At 41.6% G+C, this 19718-nt stretch overlaps 1 protein-coding gene across 1 annotated transcript; it reads left to right on the top strand.

Moving 5' to 3' along the window:
* Window positions 1–830: 830 nt before the first annotated feature.
* Window positions 831–17934, top strand: fam193a (family with sequence similarity 193 member A). Its single transcript, XM_034231361.1, is given in 43 exon segments — window positions 831–1262; window positions 2492–2560; window positions 4628–4799; window positions 4802–4868; window position 5024; window positions 6762–6937; window positions 7033–7129; window positions 7131–7148; window positions 7150–7215; window positions 7693–7758; window positions 7760–7831; window positions 7833–7869; window positions 7872–7926; window positions 8058–8187; window positions 8189–8196; window positions 8352–8403; window positions 8406–8436; window positions 8439–8500; window positions 8591–8611; window positions 8613–8666; window positions 8777–8803; window positions 8806–8853; window positions 8946–9060; window positions 9407–9423; window positions 9425–9508; window positions 9510–9649; window positions 9778–9799; window positions 9801–9854; window positions 9856–9918; window positions 9920–9934; window positions 10116–10248; window positions 10513–10584; window positions 10587–10738; window positions 10740–10799; window positions 11738–11960; window positions 12044–12118; window positions 12121–12405; window positions 12891–13173; window positions 13314–13500; window positions 13941–14180; window positions 14981–15875; window positions 16444–16525; window positions 16907–17934. Coding segments are annotated over 43 exon segments (4848 nt in total). The 5' UTR covers window positions 831–1034; the 3' UTR covers window positions 17001–17934.
* Window positions 17935–19718: the final 1784 nt, after the last annotated feature.

Genomic DNA, 19718 nt, shown 5'->3' with positions numbered 1-19718 from the left:
TAGTTTATGGACAACCTGCTTCTGTAAAGTGGCATGTAACCGTATAATAAACGTATTATATTCTTTGAAGCTCTTGAGGGGCCACATAAAATGAAGTCGCGGGCCGGATTTGGCCCCCGGGCATTGAGTTTGAGACCCCTGGTTTAGAGACATGTATCATGCACTTACACTGACTTGGCACTGAGTGGCAGTGTATAGGATGATCCAATAGGGTCCTATGTAGTGGCTGATGGTGCAACTATGCAAAAAAAAACAATGCAAGAAAACACCTTTTGAATAGCTGTCCACTGTAGTGACCTCTATGCATGAAAGGGTTAATTAATCAGAATCCGACTCAGAATCGGATTTATTGTCAAGTAGGTTAACACATACGAGGAATTTGCGTTGGTGTTAATGGTGCATACAAAGACAGAAAGAAGAATAGGCCTATGTTGTTTGGAAAAAAGTTTTTTGAAATAATGACTTTATTTACACAACATATATATGTAAGAAACTGAGTAGCCTACGGTAAAATAAAAATAAAATATGACAAATAATATATTCAAATACGATAGTCAGAAGGAAGAGCTGTGCATATTTAAAAATATGTAGTGTGGTGAAGAAATGTGCAACATGTTCAAAGGGTTGTGCAGGTTTTAAGATATTGTTCGCATGAGGATTTAAGGTAAAATTACGACACTAAAAATTATATTCTGGTCAATTGTTAATCTTTAATGGTTAAATATCCGCCACATCCACGACTTGTTAACTGTAACTTGATTCTTTGCTACGATGCGATTTTACACAACAAACTCAATTTCCCATAAGCCCCGGCAGTGGAGACGCAAAGCTGCGCTGCAACGCAAGCACCAAGGCTAGAGGCCATATTGGAATATATGAAGTCGGCTTGCACTTTGATGGAACTGAGTATCTGTCGTTTTTGGAGTCTCTGAATCGCTATCCCGGATTAATACCCTAGTGATTGCGCCTGGCATTCCACTCGAGACCCTGCCAAGTGTGGACGGCAAGTTGTCTCGCTTCTTCTGTGGACAAAAATGAGTCCAACCGATGCTAAACGAGGGGCTAAACGAAGGAAGAACAAGCGGGGCGGTGGCAGTAGTTGCAGTGCTGTCTGCAACACCAGCGGTGGCAAGGCCGGGGTTGCCTCGGCCCTTGGCTGTGCGGGAACAGCAACACCTGCCTCCGTCGTCAGCTTTCTAACACCTGGCAGCACAGGCAGCGGGAATATCGGCTCCATCACGGGCCTCAACGGAGAGGTAAGAGTGTCACGCAATGTAACCCAGTGGATGTCAAACCGGGCGACTAGCTAGCAGCGTTATCAACGACACACATCTGATTTGGGCCCGACACTGATGCGAAGAAGGCAGCTAGCTAACTAACGTTGACATATGTAGCTTCAAATTAACTGGCTTAATTGCCGCTCAGACTTGTTGTTATGCTTTGTGAATGGCTGTGTGGTTAAACTGGCCATATTATAATGCAATAAACTGTCGTAAACATTAGGGCACTTGGGTCTTGGCCGAACGCTGCGACTGCCATCCTTAGCTCAAGTTGAGAGACCGTAGCTGAATCGACAACAATTAGAGACACCATGAAGCATTATTTTTGAGCTAATACAGTCCAGGTAGGTGGAGATTACATTGGCCAAACCAAGATTATTCCCGAGCACAGTTGGTTTCAACACGGCTGGGGAATAGGCTGCTATAACACATATAAACATTAATGCTAGCTAATGCTAACAGTGAAGTGTACCAACAACTCAATCCCCGACGGGCCTCGATGTGTTTCTGCAAGCTGACCTTACACTTTACTTGCTAATTAGAAGTTTAACTTGGTTATAATGTCCACATAATATCCCAAATCAACTAACTAAGTCCAGTTTACAAAAGTACCCTAGTTATACACCATTTGCACAAAGGTTATGTTAGCTAGTTTCTTTTAACTGCCCCATGTTTAATAATTAACTGTGTTCATACGTTTATTATGATGGGTCACAAATCACACATGTAGCTATAACTTTAGTCATTTTGCATGGCAGTCAACCCTATCTTCTCTATATTTCTGTCTGTAATGTATGTAATGTTGGACTATAAAGGTAAACAAAGTATTTCACTTACTAAGTGTTTATGATACATGCAGCCTAACAAGTACCCATTCCTTGTATGTTGTGACCCCTCCATCCAAACAAATCTTGCACATCATATACTTCCACTATTCATCATAAGAAATGAATGTCCTAAGAAGTGCTTCATGATATTTAAAAACATGGATATGTCCCTTCTTAAATGAATAAAAGGTGTATACATGTACGTGTTCCAAGTGCCTGACTGTATTAACGACCTTCTGCTTCAATGGGCATAACCTTTACTCAGAAAAAACATATCCTACTTCACCAGGTAGATATGTTGATGTGTGATGTTGTCAATAACCAAGCCAATTAGTCAATAGAAGTAAATCTCTAATTAAGTTGTTTTTATCCCTCAGGTCAAAGTCAAACAACAGTGTTACACCACAGTTTACAGAAGGACCAGTGAATGCTGACTTCTCCGGGGTCCTTCAGGTAACATTTACATCAGGTGTCAAACATGCATTTAAAGCCACTGAAGATAAGATAAGATGGACTTTTATTAATCATATATACTATACCATATTTCACAATAATGAACACCTTTATGTAATGAATGCAATTTGCGAACGCACTACATAATTGCTTATGTGGTCTTTCATTTGTCTTTGCTCATATCATGTAAAACAATCAGTGAGACAACTGTCACAAATATCATTCATACATTCAATTCTGATGGGCTCCAAACACAGTTGTGCACTCTGCAACAACTGACAAGAAGATGCTCTAACATCTGCCTTCACACTAAACAGCCTCGTACTGTGCCTGCCCACCGAGTGATCAATTAGAACAGTAATTCTAGTCTCTGCAGCACTCTTTTAAAAGCAGTGTCATAGTGCGATGACTCAAATGCAGCTTTCCGCATTTAGTCATATTTTTAAATTGTCTGTCATCGCATCATTTTCTACACTGGAACAATTGCCTGAACCAAACTTTTGATGGTTCTGTTACAAAGATCTTGTGCGGTGAAATAATTTCAATCCGTAGACTGTAAAATAATTATCATCAGCATTACGAGCTTTACTTGAAAATGGTAAGTTATTATTTGTGTTGTCATTGTTTTTCTGTGTATTGTTTTTTTTCCAGCACACACAGTAAATCAATAATGTATTCACCCTAGCTGGTTCAAATGATGCTTATGATTACATTGCTACCTCATGTTTTTGTCCCACACAACTGGTTGTTTTTGTTTGGTTGTAAACACTGTCTATCATATGCTGACAAAGTTATCTTAATAGCAAAAACATATACTTATAAAACATTTATAAAATGGATCACATTGTATTGATTCCAAACTGTGTCTATGTCAGTTGTTACGCCCCTAATCATTGCAGTTTACCAAAATATACAGGCAAACTAAAACATATTGCTTTTGTACTCGCCTTTTGAATGAAATCAGAAAATATCACAGCTGAAGGAGAGAATGAACTTGAGTTACTCACAGCACTGATCAAAACCTCATGGAAACTTAAGCATCTCCTATGACATGTTGCTTAAACAGATGTAAAGCCACCTCCTATTTAAAATCCCTTAAGACAGTTCGCCTTCTGTAAAACCGCAGCAATGTGAAGATCATTAATTGAAACTCCCGGCTTCTAATGATGTGTTTGTGCCACTTAGTGGTTCACTCGGTGACAAGGCTGCACATTAAGAAAAGGTTCCAGTGTTTTAATGGAGTGCAGGGGGGCAATTTAAACAGCTGGTGTTCCCAAAGTGCAGTGTGCAATAGCTTGCAGAGGAAGAGAGGTGGATCTGCCTTCATTTAGCAGAATGTCCATCTGGAGCACTATTTGTTCAACTTGCACATCATTTGAAGGCTTTAGTTTGACCATATTGATCAATATGGTATTACGTTTCCTATACAAAATAACTGCATCATTCCATTGTATTTCAGTATATGAATTGAATTCAGATTCTGTGTCAAAGAAGCCCATTATGTTCTTTAAAGAAATGATTATTCAAACATTTTTGTTATATTTATGTTTTTAGTGCTGGGTGAATGGCCAAAATCTATACCAATATAGGTCATTTCATATCATGATAATATATATCGCAATTATAGCATGATTTCTTGTATTTCAATAAATAAATAGTCCATTTGAAATAAACACATGGTAAAACTCTTTGGTGAATTAAAGTCTTGACAAATGAAAAATAATGATTATTTCCTAATTTGACTAAGAACTTTAAATAATTTATAGCGAATAAATAAATATGAACAGCTCTGCACTGAATATATATATATATATATATATATATATTAACCTACAAACAAACACAAAATCAAATGGATCAGACAAAACCAAAGTTTAATTGAACCGAGTGTGATCAGATTTTCAGAGAAATACGTTTTGATAACAGATTTCATCTCCGTACGATTTAATTGAGTGACGTTAAATAACCAAATAAATTATCGTCCACCCTTAATTGTTTTTGCAAATGCTTAAGTGGCTTACGGTATATCTTTCTCTCCTCTTCCTCCTACCAACATGCTCACTTCAGACCCCATTCACGTTCGGCTTGAACCAACGGGCTCCCTACACGGCCGGCGATCGCTGCCTCTTGTGCCGATGTGAGCGGAAAGACAGCGCGGTGCCTTCAGAGGCGGGGATCCTCGGCCAGAACGGAACGGCTCAGCCCAACAAAACACCCAGTGCCCTCCAGCTGCCTCTGTGGGGTGCTCCGACTGCAGGCGCACAGTGGAGAAGGAGGACCGGCACACTGCTCTGGAGCAGTCGTTGGGGTAAGGATACCGTTTTCTTTAAAGACAAGTAAAGGTCTTTAAGTTGTGATAAAGAAAGGATGGTCGTCTGGTTCAGTTTCCAAATATCTGTCTCTGCACAGATGCCATGTATCTGCAGTTTAACTCGCACAGCTGCGATCAGTCTTTCACTGGAGGGTGTTTGTAGCTCTTCTGTTCACATCCATTCTTTTGCCAGAAAAGAGGAGCAACCAGAAACCCACAGCTGTTTCTGTCAAAATAAATGTTATGGAAGGACATACTATCAATTCATATATTGGCTTGGCTTTAAATCATATGCAAGATAACAGTTTTCTAGGTCAACACTGAGAGAAATGCTCCTTTATGTTGGAGCGCATGGCGATGTGCTTAGCTTGCGTCTTTGCCCGAGGACGATACCAATGTAGAGGTAAAAACATCTTCTGATGCAACCAAAGCATTTATTTTTTTAAACTGGAATACAAAGCCACTTTGTATCCTCTGGGTTTACAAGGGTTGGTGATTACTTATTGTAACTAATAAAGCTATTAACAACTCTTTTACTATACCCTGAATAAAAAAATGAAGGAACCCCCCCTATTTTTTACATTTCTAGTTTGATGAATTTGAACATAATGGGCATGGTAAATGTGATTTTGTTGTATTTTTTTATTTTACCATTAGAATTTTGGATTCAAGCTGAAATCTGAATTCATTACTGTTTACACATTTTCGCTGTGCCACTTCACCATGCTGTGATTTTAGCTACATTTCGGTTTGTGTGACCTCCGGGGCTGCTAGTAAACTCTATCAGTAACAATATATCATTTCTCTGGGTATATCATATTTTTGCTTAGTACATATTCAGTATCTTGGAACATAAGCTCAAACACACTCTTCCTTCATTCTTCCTTGCTGTACAACCTTGAATCACCAAGTTGTACAGCAAGGAAGACATTGGACATTGGTTCACAAATGCAAGTGAACTCAAACCTTATTGAGTACCACAAGCCTTTCTAACTGTTGCATTGTCGAGCTGGTTCATTAATGTTGATGTGTCAGGTGTGCCCGGGGGGGTTTGGTTTTCCTTATTGTGGTTGCCTTGGCCCTCGCTCGGGTTTGTTCTCCTCATAATGTTTTGTTCCACGCTCTCCTTACAGCAGTAGGATATTATGCTGACTCTGAATATCAAGTCCCTGTCATAAGCAGAGCCAAACCACTGGCGAGCTTCTACTGTGAAGTGGCTGCATACAGTTGGATTGAACAGAAAATGTAGCACATAGTTATATGCCAACCGCTTGGCAATGTTTAGATCAGAAACCACCAGCAAGGCTTCCATCTTAGTAACTTCGTGGTGAACCTCAAAACTATGACTTGGGATTCAAGTAAGAAACACTCACCCCATAGAAATGTGGTTGGCATCATGTCCGTATTATAAGTTCTCAATCAGGCTTACGACTCAGTCCTGTAATTGGCTGACCCTTCTATTGCCACCTTGGTTCCTTCTATTGTCAGCTCAGAGCACGTTTTATTTTCTGGGCCTTGTACCTGCCTCAGTGAATAAGATGAATAGTCATTAAAGGAGTGTATCAGCATGAATGACCAGATTATCACAACCCACAGTTCAAGCTAATATAGATGGCCTTTGTATAAGATTAAATTATATTTTAGATATATTATTTAAAACATATTTTTGTAGTTGATTGTTGATATGCTAAATGTGTGCTGTCAAAAGTTGTCTTGTTGCAGCATGTATTGGACCTTAGACATCAAACATGATTACAGAATCAACAAAAATCAATGCTGTGATTGAACAAATGCATTATTTTACTACAAAACGTTGCTCACTACCATTTTTGTGTCAAGTGTACACATTGTTCTGCATCTCTATTGTGCTGTTTATTATATTTCCCACAGAGCCAGGACTTCCTTTTACACATGCCTGTGGGAAACGGTAACCTGGGCCAGGAGGCGGCCCCGGGGGAAGACTGACAACTGCTGTGGCCTACACTACCCATGCTCCCCGCTCCGGACCTCACCGCACCCATGCCTGCTGACACAGTGTGCAGCTGTGAAGCCTGCAATGAGAGACGGTCAGTGCAGGAGAGAAGGCCACTAAGTGTATTCAATCTTAACTTATTTGTTCATTTTTACAGTGATATTAATGAGATTTTGTTCTGGATAACAGGGAGATTTCAGCAGAATCGGAGAGGGAGTCACAGCAGCTACAGAACCACTGGTCGGAGGTTCGATACCTGGTGCGCTGTATCTACCGTCAGACAGGAAACACCGTTGGCAGATGACCCATGACCAGCCTCTAGAGAGAGACCAGGAGGGCATGAAGGAGCTGGTGGATAGGTAAAACTACTGCGTCTAATTTCTGTTTTCTCATGGTGTTTGTCCACTAGATGTCTCTGTTTGAACTGTGGATGCAGAAAAAAAAAACCCGGTTAAAACATCAGCCTGACAGCCTTTGACAGGAATGATGTCAACAAGTTGAAACGTTCTATAATTGGTCAGATTAAAAGCCCCTTGAAGTTGCATCTTTTCTTCCTTGATGTAATGTATTTCCTGTTCAAACTGGACTTTTGTGCTGTTGTAATGACTGAGGAACCAATTTAAACTTAAGAACTAGGGTGTAATTATGGAAAGAAAAACAGTTTTGTTGGTTGGTTTTGGTTTTAACACAACGTTTCCAGTCTCAATATACTGATGCAGGAATTACGTATGTTTATATCAACCACATACGTTAATCAGGTATATAATAAAACCCCCTTGAAAAATGTTCTTCAGGGGAGCTATGTATTACCATTTATCAAGATAAAACCCTTTTATTTTCCTCCTGTAGACTCTGGAGAAGGACCCGTACCAGCTGTATCAACGGTTGGAGCAGCAGGCGCGTGAATACGTCCTGGGAGATGAAGGTGCGGCTACTGAAACACCTATCTTCAGGACCCAAGACCACAGGACAGCGGGGGAACGTGGCGGGCAGCCCTGGGTCCTCCTCAGGCCTACCAGTTCACCTCATGCTAATGGAGGAGTACCACGCCCTCTGTCAGGCTGCTCGCACCATCAGCAGCTTTTCTGCTCACCCTGGTCAGTTTACCCTTTGTGGAGCCAGAGCCACAGAGATGTGTTGGCTGTCCTGCAAGTGGCATAAATCCCAACTCAAAGCCAGTTTTTACTGTATTAGCTTCAACTATTATTCTGACCCCTTTTTACTCAGGAAAATGAACACCTTCAGAAGTTCCAGGTGACGTGGGAGCTTGCACAACAAGCACCTTTTGAGAATCTAGTGTTCTCAGAACCCATCTTGCACAGCAGTTTACCTGCACTGGTTGCAACAGCTGAAGTAAGATATAGTTTTACTAATTAAAAACAATAAAAAGATACGCTACTTTACCCATCGTTATCCCTAAATATACAACTCTTGACTCAAACGTTGACAAATCCCTTTCTTAAACCATACAAGTGTCTTTAATGACTGTTCTGCCTCCGTTTCTTTAGACATGGCACGGCCTCCTATGATTCATACAATGAAGACATGTTACAGGACCTTGTTTAGAAAGCTACCATCAGCTGCAGCAGGAGATGGCTCGGTGGCTACTGATTGGCAGGAGTGTGAGACGAGGAGTTGACGACATGTAGATGAACAGGTATACATATCCATGACAACACATTTGATGACGGAAATGACACTACCTTGTTACGCCTGAACTAAAGCTGTTAGTGTGACTTTTTTGCAGCTGTTATTTAAGGTGGAGGGTCCAGAGTCTTACCAACCAAAGAACAGAGCCACACAAGTCCTTGATTAGCAAAAACGTAGGAGACTTCTAAAGTATACCTGAACACAGTCACATGTTATACCTTCAAAAATGTATTTCTGTTATTTTGGAAGTTTCATGTTCTTCTAATGATCTGCCCATTACCAGACTTTGAAGACTAAGCAGCGAATGCTGGAAGGAGGGACTGGGAGTTCTTTAAGCAGAGAAGATTTATAGAAGAACAGGTACACAACAAGAGTACAAAGCTATCGTGGCAGATTTAAATGTGCATTTTTCCACTTCAGAGGAGTTTTAAAAAATGTGTTCTCTTTTATAGATACCTAACAGTAAGAAGTCTCCGTCTATCGAAAACAACTTCACGGAGACGATGAGGATGCTCTCATCTCGCCTCAATATTCCAGACTGCCCCAACTGCAATTACCGAAGAAGGTGAGTTTCAACTTTTCACTGCTACGTCATTTTCTGGTCTGAAATCATGTCTCTTCCAATGTAACACATTTAAATAGTATTGGTTGATAAAAGAAGAAAAAGTATTCTTATTTTCCCTTCTAATAAATTAGGTTTGTTATGATCTTCTTCTTTCAATTGCTTTGAGTTAAAAAAGCGAATTTAATTTCCCCATCTTTGAGTGTCAGGGAAAGTATTACACTATTATGCCACGGTCTCACCTAATGAGTGAAAGTGAGAAAAGGTGTAGTTTTGTGTTCTAAATAGATAGTTGGCATCTGTAATTAAATCAGTATTATTATTTCCTCGCCCGCCCCCGACCAACAGGTGGCACGTGTGACGACTGTAGGTCTCTCTCACATCCTGACCTGTGGCATCATGGACTCTCCCATCGCTGAGGACCTCCACATCAAGCTGCCGCTGCAGGGGGAGCCCCCCCCGCGACTACCTGGCAGAGGTGCACCCCCCCAGCCTCTCCTCCGGCAGCTCAGCATCCGGCTCCAACTCCAGCTCTCCCATCACCATCCAGCAGCACCCGAGGCTCATGCTCCCTGAAGGGGATACCAACACTTTGTAAGTCAGCCAGTCAGTGCTTTTTAATGTCTGTGACAAATCACATAGGCACAGTTTAGTATTGGGTTATGTCTGATCATAATTGCACATCTGTTCTTCCCTAACATGAATACTCATTTCTATTTTAGTATCAGTGATGATGATGAAGTGGCCTCCATTGTCCAATACGTTCACGGACTACCCTATGAGTGGATATGAGGATAACAGGTGTAGTGACCGCTGCTGTGAACGGCCTCCATAATGACCTCAACGGGGAATGTGAAAACGCGGGAACTAAAGGCAGGGGTGAGTTTTGTTACCGTGGTGTTATATCAAAACATTTCATAAGATGAGTTGTGAAATTCCCTGACAAGTTTCTGGATGATGAAACTAAAGTTGATTATGAATGAGCTTGGGGAAATGTTTTGAGTAATGTTCCTCACCCTATTTCCTGATTTGTAATCTTTGTTCATTTTCTGTATTTCAGTCTCCTCGCATGACCAGCAGCAGCAGTTCAGAGGGTGACGAGGAGGAAGTCGATGGTGAGGTTGGGGGGAGAGCCCCGAGGGCAGCAGGAAGAACTTCCTCAGGACACACCAACAGTCCTCCACCCTCTTACAGCACCAACAGGTGTTTGTAACACTTAAAAAAGCTTTCTTACTTCTAATTACTTAAGAAAAATGACTCTTAAATCATTTTTTCATAGCCAGTCATTACCTTAAAGTATGTTTCCATAATTCCTAAACGAATGACAAATCGCCCTAGTCTCATTAGTCACATCAACACAAGACTGAACGTTTGTGTTGCAGTATGGGTTACATGTTAGGGGCCGGGCAGAGGATCACATTCTCCCAAATAAAACAACATGTTTTTAACTTACTTGTACCACTCTCAGGTAGAACAGGTCCAGCATGCCTGTGAGTGCCACGTGTGCAACCAGGACCCCAGCTCCTCCGCCCTGGCCCCGCCTCCTGCCTGCCCCCCAGCCGGCTCCACTCTGCACCCCCTCCCACAGTCGGACACCAGTTCTTCACAGACAGCAAGACACCCCCCTGCCCACCCTGCCCTCCACCTGTACCCCACATCCACGGCCACATGCCCCTTCACAACTTACTCCCGGCCCCCTACTGCACCGACACTCTACCCCCCCAGTCCTCCTCTCACACACAAGGTGAGGAGAATCACGTTTTTGAGTCTATACATGCAAAAGCCGGAGATACTTTTATTTTCAAAAGTGACGACTTATAGCTATGAGAGTTCCCTTTAAGGGAAATTTGATTCATTTCCTTATCACTGGGGATTTTTAAGTTTCCATGAACAGTACTAAGCTTAGTTTTGTTTTAGTTTCACTTGGTTCCATTGACATTTGAATGTCTCCCACTAGGGGTCAGACTAAACCAAATGTCAAGGCAAAGCCAAGTGCATTGTAGACCTGCTCATATATATATATATATATTTATTTATTTATTTATTTTTTATTTATTCTATTATTTCAACAATTATAGAGTTTATACATCCGAAAAACCATCAAAATGAGTAGAAGCGCGAGGGCAGAAAGCAAGGCTTGTACAGAAGTAGCCCTCCCGTTAGTCATCCAGTTGCAGGATAAAGAAAAAAAAGATAATTCCGTAATTAAATACTCACACGGATAAAATAATTATATATATATATATATATACATAATATGTACACATATACATACATACACCCATTTCCAGGGTTAAAATAATAAAGTAAAAATAAAAGATTCCTACAAGTCCATGTTAAGATAACAAGACAGTTTCATTTCTCATCCTATTTTTATATAAACTCTGATAATTATATAGTCATTATAATTATTATAGTATTTATAATTCTTTTTATTATCATTATTACATATCCATTAATCTTGTTTTATTTATTTTTAAATGAATCCAAAGTCACAATGGCCGAAGAAAGTACTAAAGTAAAAACTAAAAAAGACAACCACAAAAAAAGATCAAATATTAGTTTCTTATAAGCGCTTTGAGCACCAGGAAAAGCGCTTTATAAATGTAATGTATTATTATTATTATTATAACCTCAAATTAGTGTCACATTTGTTTGTAACTTGTCTTTTCTCTCTGTAAGCCTCTACCCCCAAACCCTACATCAAACCACTCAGCGGCCAAGCAGCCGGCCTTCAGCCCTTCGTTACCGGATCACGTTTACCAGAACTGCTTTGGCGGTGCGGGTGGAGCAGGCGACTGGAACAGCTCGCTGCAGTGCCTCTCACTCAAGTTTGAGAACCTGTGGGATGCTGCCGTGATGAAGAGCTGGAATCCATCTGTGCTGCTCCCCGAGTCCCTGCCAGGTGAGCCGCCATGGCACACTAAAGATAACCGATAAAAACAAAGTCCAAGAGTCAAAATAACAACTTGATTTTTCTATAAACAGGTGACATGCTTGGACCACCCCTCGCTGACGTTCCCCTTCCCCCAACATCGTCTATAGGCCCCCAAGGGGAACACCCTCGCTGCCCACCCCTCTGCCCCCTTCTTGCTCCGCTTCCTCATCTCTGTCATCTTCCTCATCCTCATCCTCGTCGTCGTCATGCTCCTCTTCCGAAGCCAAACAGCAGAAGAAGAGTGGCGCCAAGAAGAAGTGTCTCTACAATTTCCAGGATGCCTTCATGGAGCCCAACCGAGTAGTGATGGCCACCTCCGCCTCCACGTCCTCCGTGTCCTGCACCGCCACCACTGTCCAGTCAAGTAATAACCCCCCCATCCACCTAGCATCTAAAAGACCCAACTCTTTAGGTAAAATAGGCGGTAGGAGCAATGTTAGGTTTGCAATGATGATGATTCAATTATGGGACATAGTTATTACAGGGGGGGGGGACTGCCATTGTTAAACCTATAAGGAGAAATGTTTTGCCTTTGTGTGTTTTACTTTTGTAAAAGACGCAGATGTACTCTGTCACAGTCCGGATTTAAAGTTGAACTGAAATGAAATGTTTCCTCCCTTTTTGTGTAAGGAAAAGTAACTGTAATGATATAGATGTAAAAAGAGGTTAAACTGTTTTTGCCTGGCATTTTCTAGCTTAGGTGTAAGCATTGATCATAAATACACTTTGAGTCTAATTACATTTTAAAGGAATACATACAAAACTTAAGTCGATTTAAATTTTAAGTGTGACTTTCCTCATTGGTTAAATGCTTTGTGAATGACTAAAATGTTTTAAAGAGTTGGACCTGGAAGAACTGAACAACGCTCTCAACCCACACATCTTTGTCTCCTCTAGACGATGTATTTCACAATCTAGGTAAAGAGGACCATAGGCAACCCGCTCCAGCCCCCCCCAGAAGCTGCCCTGCAGGACTGACCTCCCTCCCTCCGCTCTCGGGCCCCACCCTGCCCCCAGCCCCCACCACACACCTTCCCACAATGGGCTCCCAGCCCTTTCCAAAGATGGCTGCTCCAGCACCAGACTTCATGGAGGCCCACCAGGGTTTGTGCCTGCCGCCCGCCGAGCCTCCGACCTCCTCAGCAGACGGTCCTGTGAGTGCCCCCCCCAGCGTCTGCAGGTGAGACCCCCACCACATCCTGTACACTCCTAATGATGGGCATTTTTAAATGTAATGACTGAGACTGATGTATTGAAAGGTCATTTTGTTTTTGTGAATGTTAATGGAGAAGCCAGTTTGAATTCTCTCTCTTCTTTCAGTGATCCTGACTGTGAAGGCCACCGCTGTGAGGGGAACGGGGCGTACGAGCACCAGCCGTACGACGGGGAGGAGAGTCAGGACGAGGACAGCTGCTCCGAGCATAGCTCCTCCACCTCCACCTCCACCAACCAGAAGGAAGGAAAGTACTGTGACTGCTGCTACTGCGAGTTCTTTGGGCACGGCGGGGTAAGAGACGCACTCATTTATTACTCACTGAAATTAGCATAGTCGCCTCATATTTACATGTTTTTAGGGGATGCAAATGTAGGTACTTTTGAATTCCCTTGAAGAATTTTTAAAAACTGTTTGCTTTCGTTCAAAGAACAGGAGAAATACATTTATTTTCTAAAGATAATATCCCCTTTTGAGGATTCAAGAATAATTGATTGTCTTTTTGCAGCAAAATGAAACGAGGTCCATTCCCGTTTTGCATTTTTGAATTTGCAATGTAAACAACGGCAACCAAATGAATTGGGAATTACCTGGGAAGATAATATGACTGGTATCTTAACAATATTAATGTACAGAATACAAATACGGCCTTAATGATATAGTGTATCATACTATAGTTTATAAGTCAAATGAAATGTTTTATCTTTAATGATCACTCTCTTTGTTATTCTCAGCCCCCAGCTGCTCCTACCAGTCGAAACTATGCAGAGATGCGGGAGAAGCTGCGTTTGCGTCTGACAAAACGTAAGGAGGAGCAGCCCAAACGTGAGGAGCAGCAACCAGTGATAGAGCGAGATGGAGGAGTGGAGGACCACAGGCGGGTGGAGGACCTATTGCAGTTCATCAATAGCGCCGACAATAAACCTGCCTCCAGTTCTAAGGCAGCCAAACGGGCCAGGCATAAACAGAAGAAGGTAAACATCCCTCCCTATAGAGTGCCACAGTGACGCGTCCTGAAACCCAGAAGTAAGTTAGCATTTGACTCCTTCCGGTTCCTTCGCCAGAAAGCAATGCAATTTCTCCATAGGATTTTGGAAAATAGATGTAAAGAAGGTCTGTGGTTGACACACATTTAAGAGACGGATCACGTTTTGTTCTACGACATTAAATCCATCAGCAGTGACCCCACTGGTGATTTCTGAAGAGTTTACGTGTCTGAAAAACGATGGTTGTGAACATGTGGCTGAATACGACTACAGAAGTTGTCGAAGTTTGTTTTTCCCCGTGTTCTGCTTGAAAGCAAGTACCTGCCTCCAGCAAACTGTTCAAACAAACGCTTCAACTTGTACAATTTAGAATCTGTATTTCTGAATATGGATCTTAAGTTGGCGTGACGTTGCTGTAGTTCGTTTATAGCATTTTGCTTCTGGCGACTAGATTTATGATTAGAAAATTATAAAAGTAGGATAGACATGTGGATATTATCCGGCAGAACAAAACGTGACCCGTCTCTTAAATGTGTTTCAACCGCAGACCTTATTTCCAGCTATTTTCTAAACTCCTATGGAGAAATTGCATTGCGTTTTGTCGAAGGAACCGGAAGGAGTTTACTTCCGGGTTTTAGGACGCGTCACTGCGGTTCTCTATTAGTTCAAGTCTTTAAAAAAGAGTTGGTCTTGAGAATTTGGTAGTATTTAATGCACAGCTCTTTTTGCAGACTTACTATGTTTTAAGTCAAAGGTGTCATCATGCTAAAAGTATGTCTCTGCTTCAGATGGAGGAGAAGGCTCGCCTGGAGGCAGAGGCCCGTGAAAGGGAGGAGCTGCAGATGTTGGAAGAGCAGCAGCGGCGACAGCGGCAGGAAGAGGAGGAGGCAGCGCTTCAAAAGGAACTGCTCCGACTGCAAGAGATGCAGCACCATCGCGCTGCCAAGAAGAAAAAGAAAGAGAAGGCAAAGGAAAACACTGCTCCCCCTCAAAACAACCCTCAGCCCCTCAAACAGACAGCTCAGAACGTCCTGGATAACCTTCAGAACGGAAAGTCACAGTCACTGCTTCAAAGCCTCATCCGCCTCCCTGACCAGAATGAGCCCAGGTTTGAACCCGCACCCCGGCCCCACACGCAGCACAGCCCCAAACACACGAGTGAGAGGGGGACCAGCATCCCCCACTGTCAAACCCTCCTCCACATTGGCCCGCCGTCATCTCACCTCGAGGTCCACGGGAAAGTGAAGGCCAGGCAGACTGCTAAGGTGGCCCCTTGTGAGGCTGCTGTAAAGAAAGCTCCAGAGCTACCCAAAAGCTCCGATGTGGCAGCAAAGCTAGCTAACGGCACCGCCCCCACCCCCACCACTACAACAGACACCAAAGCTACGCGGGTCAGGCCTGCTGAGGCTCTGGCTCCTCTCCCAAACACTGAACCAAGGAGGGAGGACAGGTGTAATATCAGAAGCAGTGGGAAAAGGCAGCAGCAGCAGATGCAGCAACAACAACAACAGCTGACCCAAATAAAGGAAGACCGGAGAAGTCCAGCTGTGTCCAACCCTTCCCCGTCTCCCCCTCCAGCCTCGGAGCAGCAGAACGGCAAACCTCCCAGTGCAGAGTCTCCTCAGCCCAAAGGCAAGAACAAGAAGAACAAGAAGAAGAAGGGGGACAAGAACCCCTCAATAGGTTGGTATTATTGTGATTTACAAAGATTCAGGTGTTTGTCTAATCTCACTCATGACCAGCTTTACTACTGAAACAGCAGACGGCATGCGAGGTGAGGGAACTACAAACTGTGTCCCTAACAGAATGTTCTGACCAAGCTCAGGTAGATTTCCTCACGGGTCTCTTGGGTATTCTGTGGTATATACGGCATCACAGTGTGATTAGTGAATGTGTGCTCTGTGCAGATTTCTGCTGCCATTTAGGTCATGCCATTAGCAGGAAGTACGGGGAGTTTCTTAAAGTAGTTCTGCCTATGTGGCTGCATAAAGGTATTTTCCTTTCACAAGTTGGCAGGGGCGAAACTGGGCCCCAAAAGAGATGTTGACATAAAAACAAGAAATCCGTATGGCAGGGAAGAGACAACATTATCAACAATCGTAGAATCTACTTATTAAATATGTAGAATTTCTAACTTTGACAACAACCAGCCATTGCTTCCGAAAACAACATTTTCTCAGATACGTATTCTATAATACACTTACTAATAAATATATTCAAAATGGGAGCAAATACATGTTGTTTTTTTCAGATGATGTATTCTTGCCCAAAGACATCGACTTGGATAGCACTGAACTGGATGAAACAGAGAGAGAGGTGGAATATTTCAAAAGGTATGTGTATTAAAATGTAATAACTAAATCAACTTTACAAATACTGGTGAGATATTTTGAAGCTTTTCTATTTTGGGCTACTTTTAAGGTCCCTTGTGGATTTTGTGGCACTATTGAGTTATGTTTTATAGAAGTGGATAAATGTACGAGTACAATCATATGCACTGATTGACAGTTACATAGCAGTATGGTAGACATGCATCAATATGCTAGCAAGCAAACATAGACACACAATGTAGGTTTTTAAATCATCCAAATTGTCTACTTTGAAAGGAAATCATGATAATAAGGCCTCGGAGACGCCACAGATATTTAAAAACATGTACATTTGAAGTAGTATTGCTCCTCAGAAGGTTAATGCTTGTTTTTTTGTCCCTGCAGGTTTTGCTTGGATTCTGCCCAGCAGACCCGCCAACGGCTCTCCATCAACTGGTCAAACTTTAGTTTGAAGAAAGCTACATTTGCTGCACACTGAGGCTGTTAGTGGGTGACTATCAGGACACAATCAGTACCTTAACAGCTGTACCAACCCACACGTTCCCCCCCCGCTCATCCCTTTACCTCCACTCAGCTGTTATCCTCCCTGAACTTCTCTCCCGCTGTGCCCGAATCACACCCACGCTGCCTTGCTTTGTTCCTGTCCCTGTGTTGTTCCTACACAGACCCATCTGGACTGATCCACCTGCAGAACTGATACAAAAAGTAAAGTAAATGACACAAAAAGAATCACAAAATGCTACTTTGCATCTGATTAATTTTCCTTGCGTGCTTGTGTGCTTTAAGTCTGAGTTGGGCATTTCTCTTGACTGAAAAAGCCATGGTCTGAAATTATTTCTTTTCTTATATTGGCTTACCTGTAGTCAAAAAATGCTTACTGTGTCTGGATGGTTTCCTTCCAAAAAAAAGAGACAATGGAAACTACAAAAAAAGAGAAATGTAATTTAATTAAAAGCTGTATTTGAGATATATTGTGGCTTACTATCCCATCGTTTCCCGCTCCTAGCACGGCATCTCATCCACATGATTGACAAGGGAATGGGCTTGGTCAGCTGGTCTCCACTCCCTTATCCCCCCCCCCTCCTCCACCACCTCCACCCTATTTCACATTAGGGAGGAAAACGTAATACTTGACAATGTTCTTTTTTGGTTTTTAAGTTCTGTTTAACAAACTGTTGAGTAAAAGTGTAACAGTTACAGTTTTTGTTTTCTTTATTTTTGATCTGTAGCCAGCTTGTATCAGAATACTTTCAGAATGAAAATGAAAAAGAACAATACTCACACTATCAATCTGTTATGGAGTGTATATTGTATTAACACTGAAGCCAAACTGGCTACTTTTAACATATTGTTAAGTAATATTAAATCTTGTCTTTCTTTTTTGAAAGATGGAATACAGTAGTATGGCAGGATTATGCGTCTTGTGTCCAATCTTATTTCCTACATGCAGTAGAAAATTCCACATAAGGGCATTAACACTCACAAACATTTTAAGAAATAGTTGACATGTTGGGAAATAAATGAATTTCCTTTCTGGCGTAGGGTTAGACAAAAAGATACCTCTCATGTTTCCTTTATAGGCATCAGCCAGTTAGACCAGCTTAACTTGGCCAAAGAATGGAAACAGGGAATCACCTCATTGGTTTAATCTGTAAAAACACAGACATGTTTAAATGACAACGTGGAGAGAACCATTTAGCGTCATCAAAACTCTTAAACATATTTTTTTTAAATACTGATTTTAACCATTATGTTTTCAAGGTAAAGTAATATGCTTAAAGTTGAATGTAATTCTTGAAAAAATCTAAATGTTCAACATAATTTGCTGTTAATTCTGCTGAGTATTTTAATATATGAAAAGTAACAATCCTGTCATCATGTTTGTTAACTTATACCAGACATGGAGAGGACTGGAGCTGGAAACATTCACACTTATGATCTAAAACAATACAATGTTTTATGAAACATAACTAAATTATTCATCATTTTTGTAACAATTTAAATGTGACAATAAGGGCTTTGAGTCTGGAACTTGTTTTGGTAAAGTGCTTGGAGTCGAGGCTCGGTTGTCGATCTTTTTACATATTCATCTTAAATGATTAAACCAAACGATGTAGCGTGTTAAGTGAGGTTTAGAGGTGTTGGTTTTTGTTTGGTAACGCTAGTCTAACAGTTTCTTCCTGTTTCCAGTCTTCGTGCGAACTGCCTGAAACTTCATGTTCGACAGATAAACACGAGAATTCTTGAAGTTCTCGTAACTATCAGAAAGCAAAAGCATTTCTTCCCCGATGTTGAATTTAAACTTGATTTGAATTCAAGTTGATTGATACGAGAAAATCCCCTCCAAGATGCAGTCACTTCTATTGTGATCAAGCGCATATGGTACTGAAAAGCACGAATGCTTGCGGCAAAGCAGGAATTGTACCTGTTGATGCTGTTCTACATGTCTGTCTGCGGCTACACAAGGTTGCAGAGTGAGTCACACTCAAATAAATACCTGTTCCTTTTGGGAAATCCACTAATTGGAAGTCATTAATACAGAAGACCACTGTGAGTCATGTAGATCCCGAGCTTCAGTTTCATTTGCAAAGTTAAACATAAAAGTTAGCTGCCATTGAGCTACTTCAGGTATTTACATACATTCATATATTCACATGAAACTAGGGAATATTGATTTGAGGCTGTTTTGAAATCAAGTACATTCCCTCAGGGTGAAGAGCCTGAAATGAGGTCATGCTTTGGCTTATACCTAGATGTAGATTAGTTAAGAGGTACCGTACACTGAGCAGCACTGACTGGTTATCACCCAAGCTTTTGCTTTCTGTTTTTCTTTTACCAGTTTTACTTAAAATAAATGAAGGCATAAGGACATTTTTGTCAAGCTTTTGGAAGCCATCATTAGCTGCTGAGCTTCCCTTTCAGCAATATAGTGTTTTAGTTGTCTTGACTTAATGTGTTACTGTGGTAGCATGACAACTGAGAACTGCTCTTCAGTTGATGAAACTTAATTTAAATGTATTTGCAAAAATACATTGAGATATAAAGTAAAATTCCCAACAATTACAAGATGAAGAACTTTCCATGTGTTCATTATTCAGAAGGAAACTAGAATGGAGCTATTGATGAGGTGTAGAGGAAGTGAGTTACAGTTGTGTTCCTCACAGATTGCTTCCTCTTGTGTGCGGTGAAAGATCTT

The sequence above is a fragment of the Gymnodraco acuticeps genome, unplaced genomic scaffold (genome assembly GCF_902827175.1).
Source record: "Gymnodraco acuticeps unplaced genomic scaffold, fGymAcu1.1, whole genome shotgun sequence".
Classification (NCBI taxonomy): Eukaryota; Metazoa; Chordata; class Actinopteri; order Perciformes; family Bathydraconidae; genus Gymnodraco; species Gymnodraco acuticeps.
The sequence above is the reverse complement of the archived record's forward strand: the minus strand, read 5'-3'. Positions and strand labels throughout refer to the sequence as shown.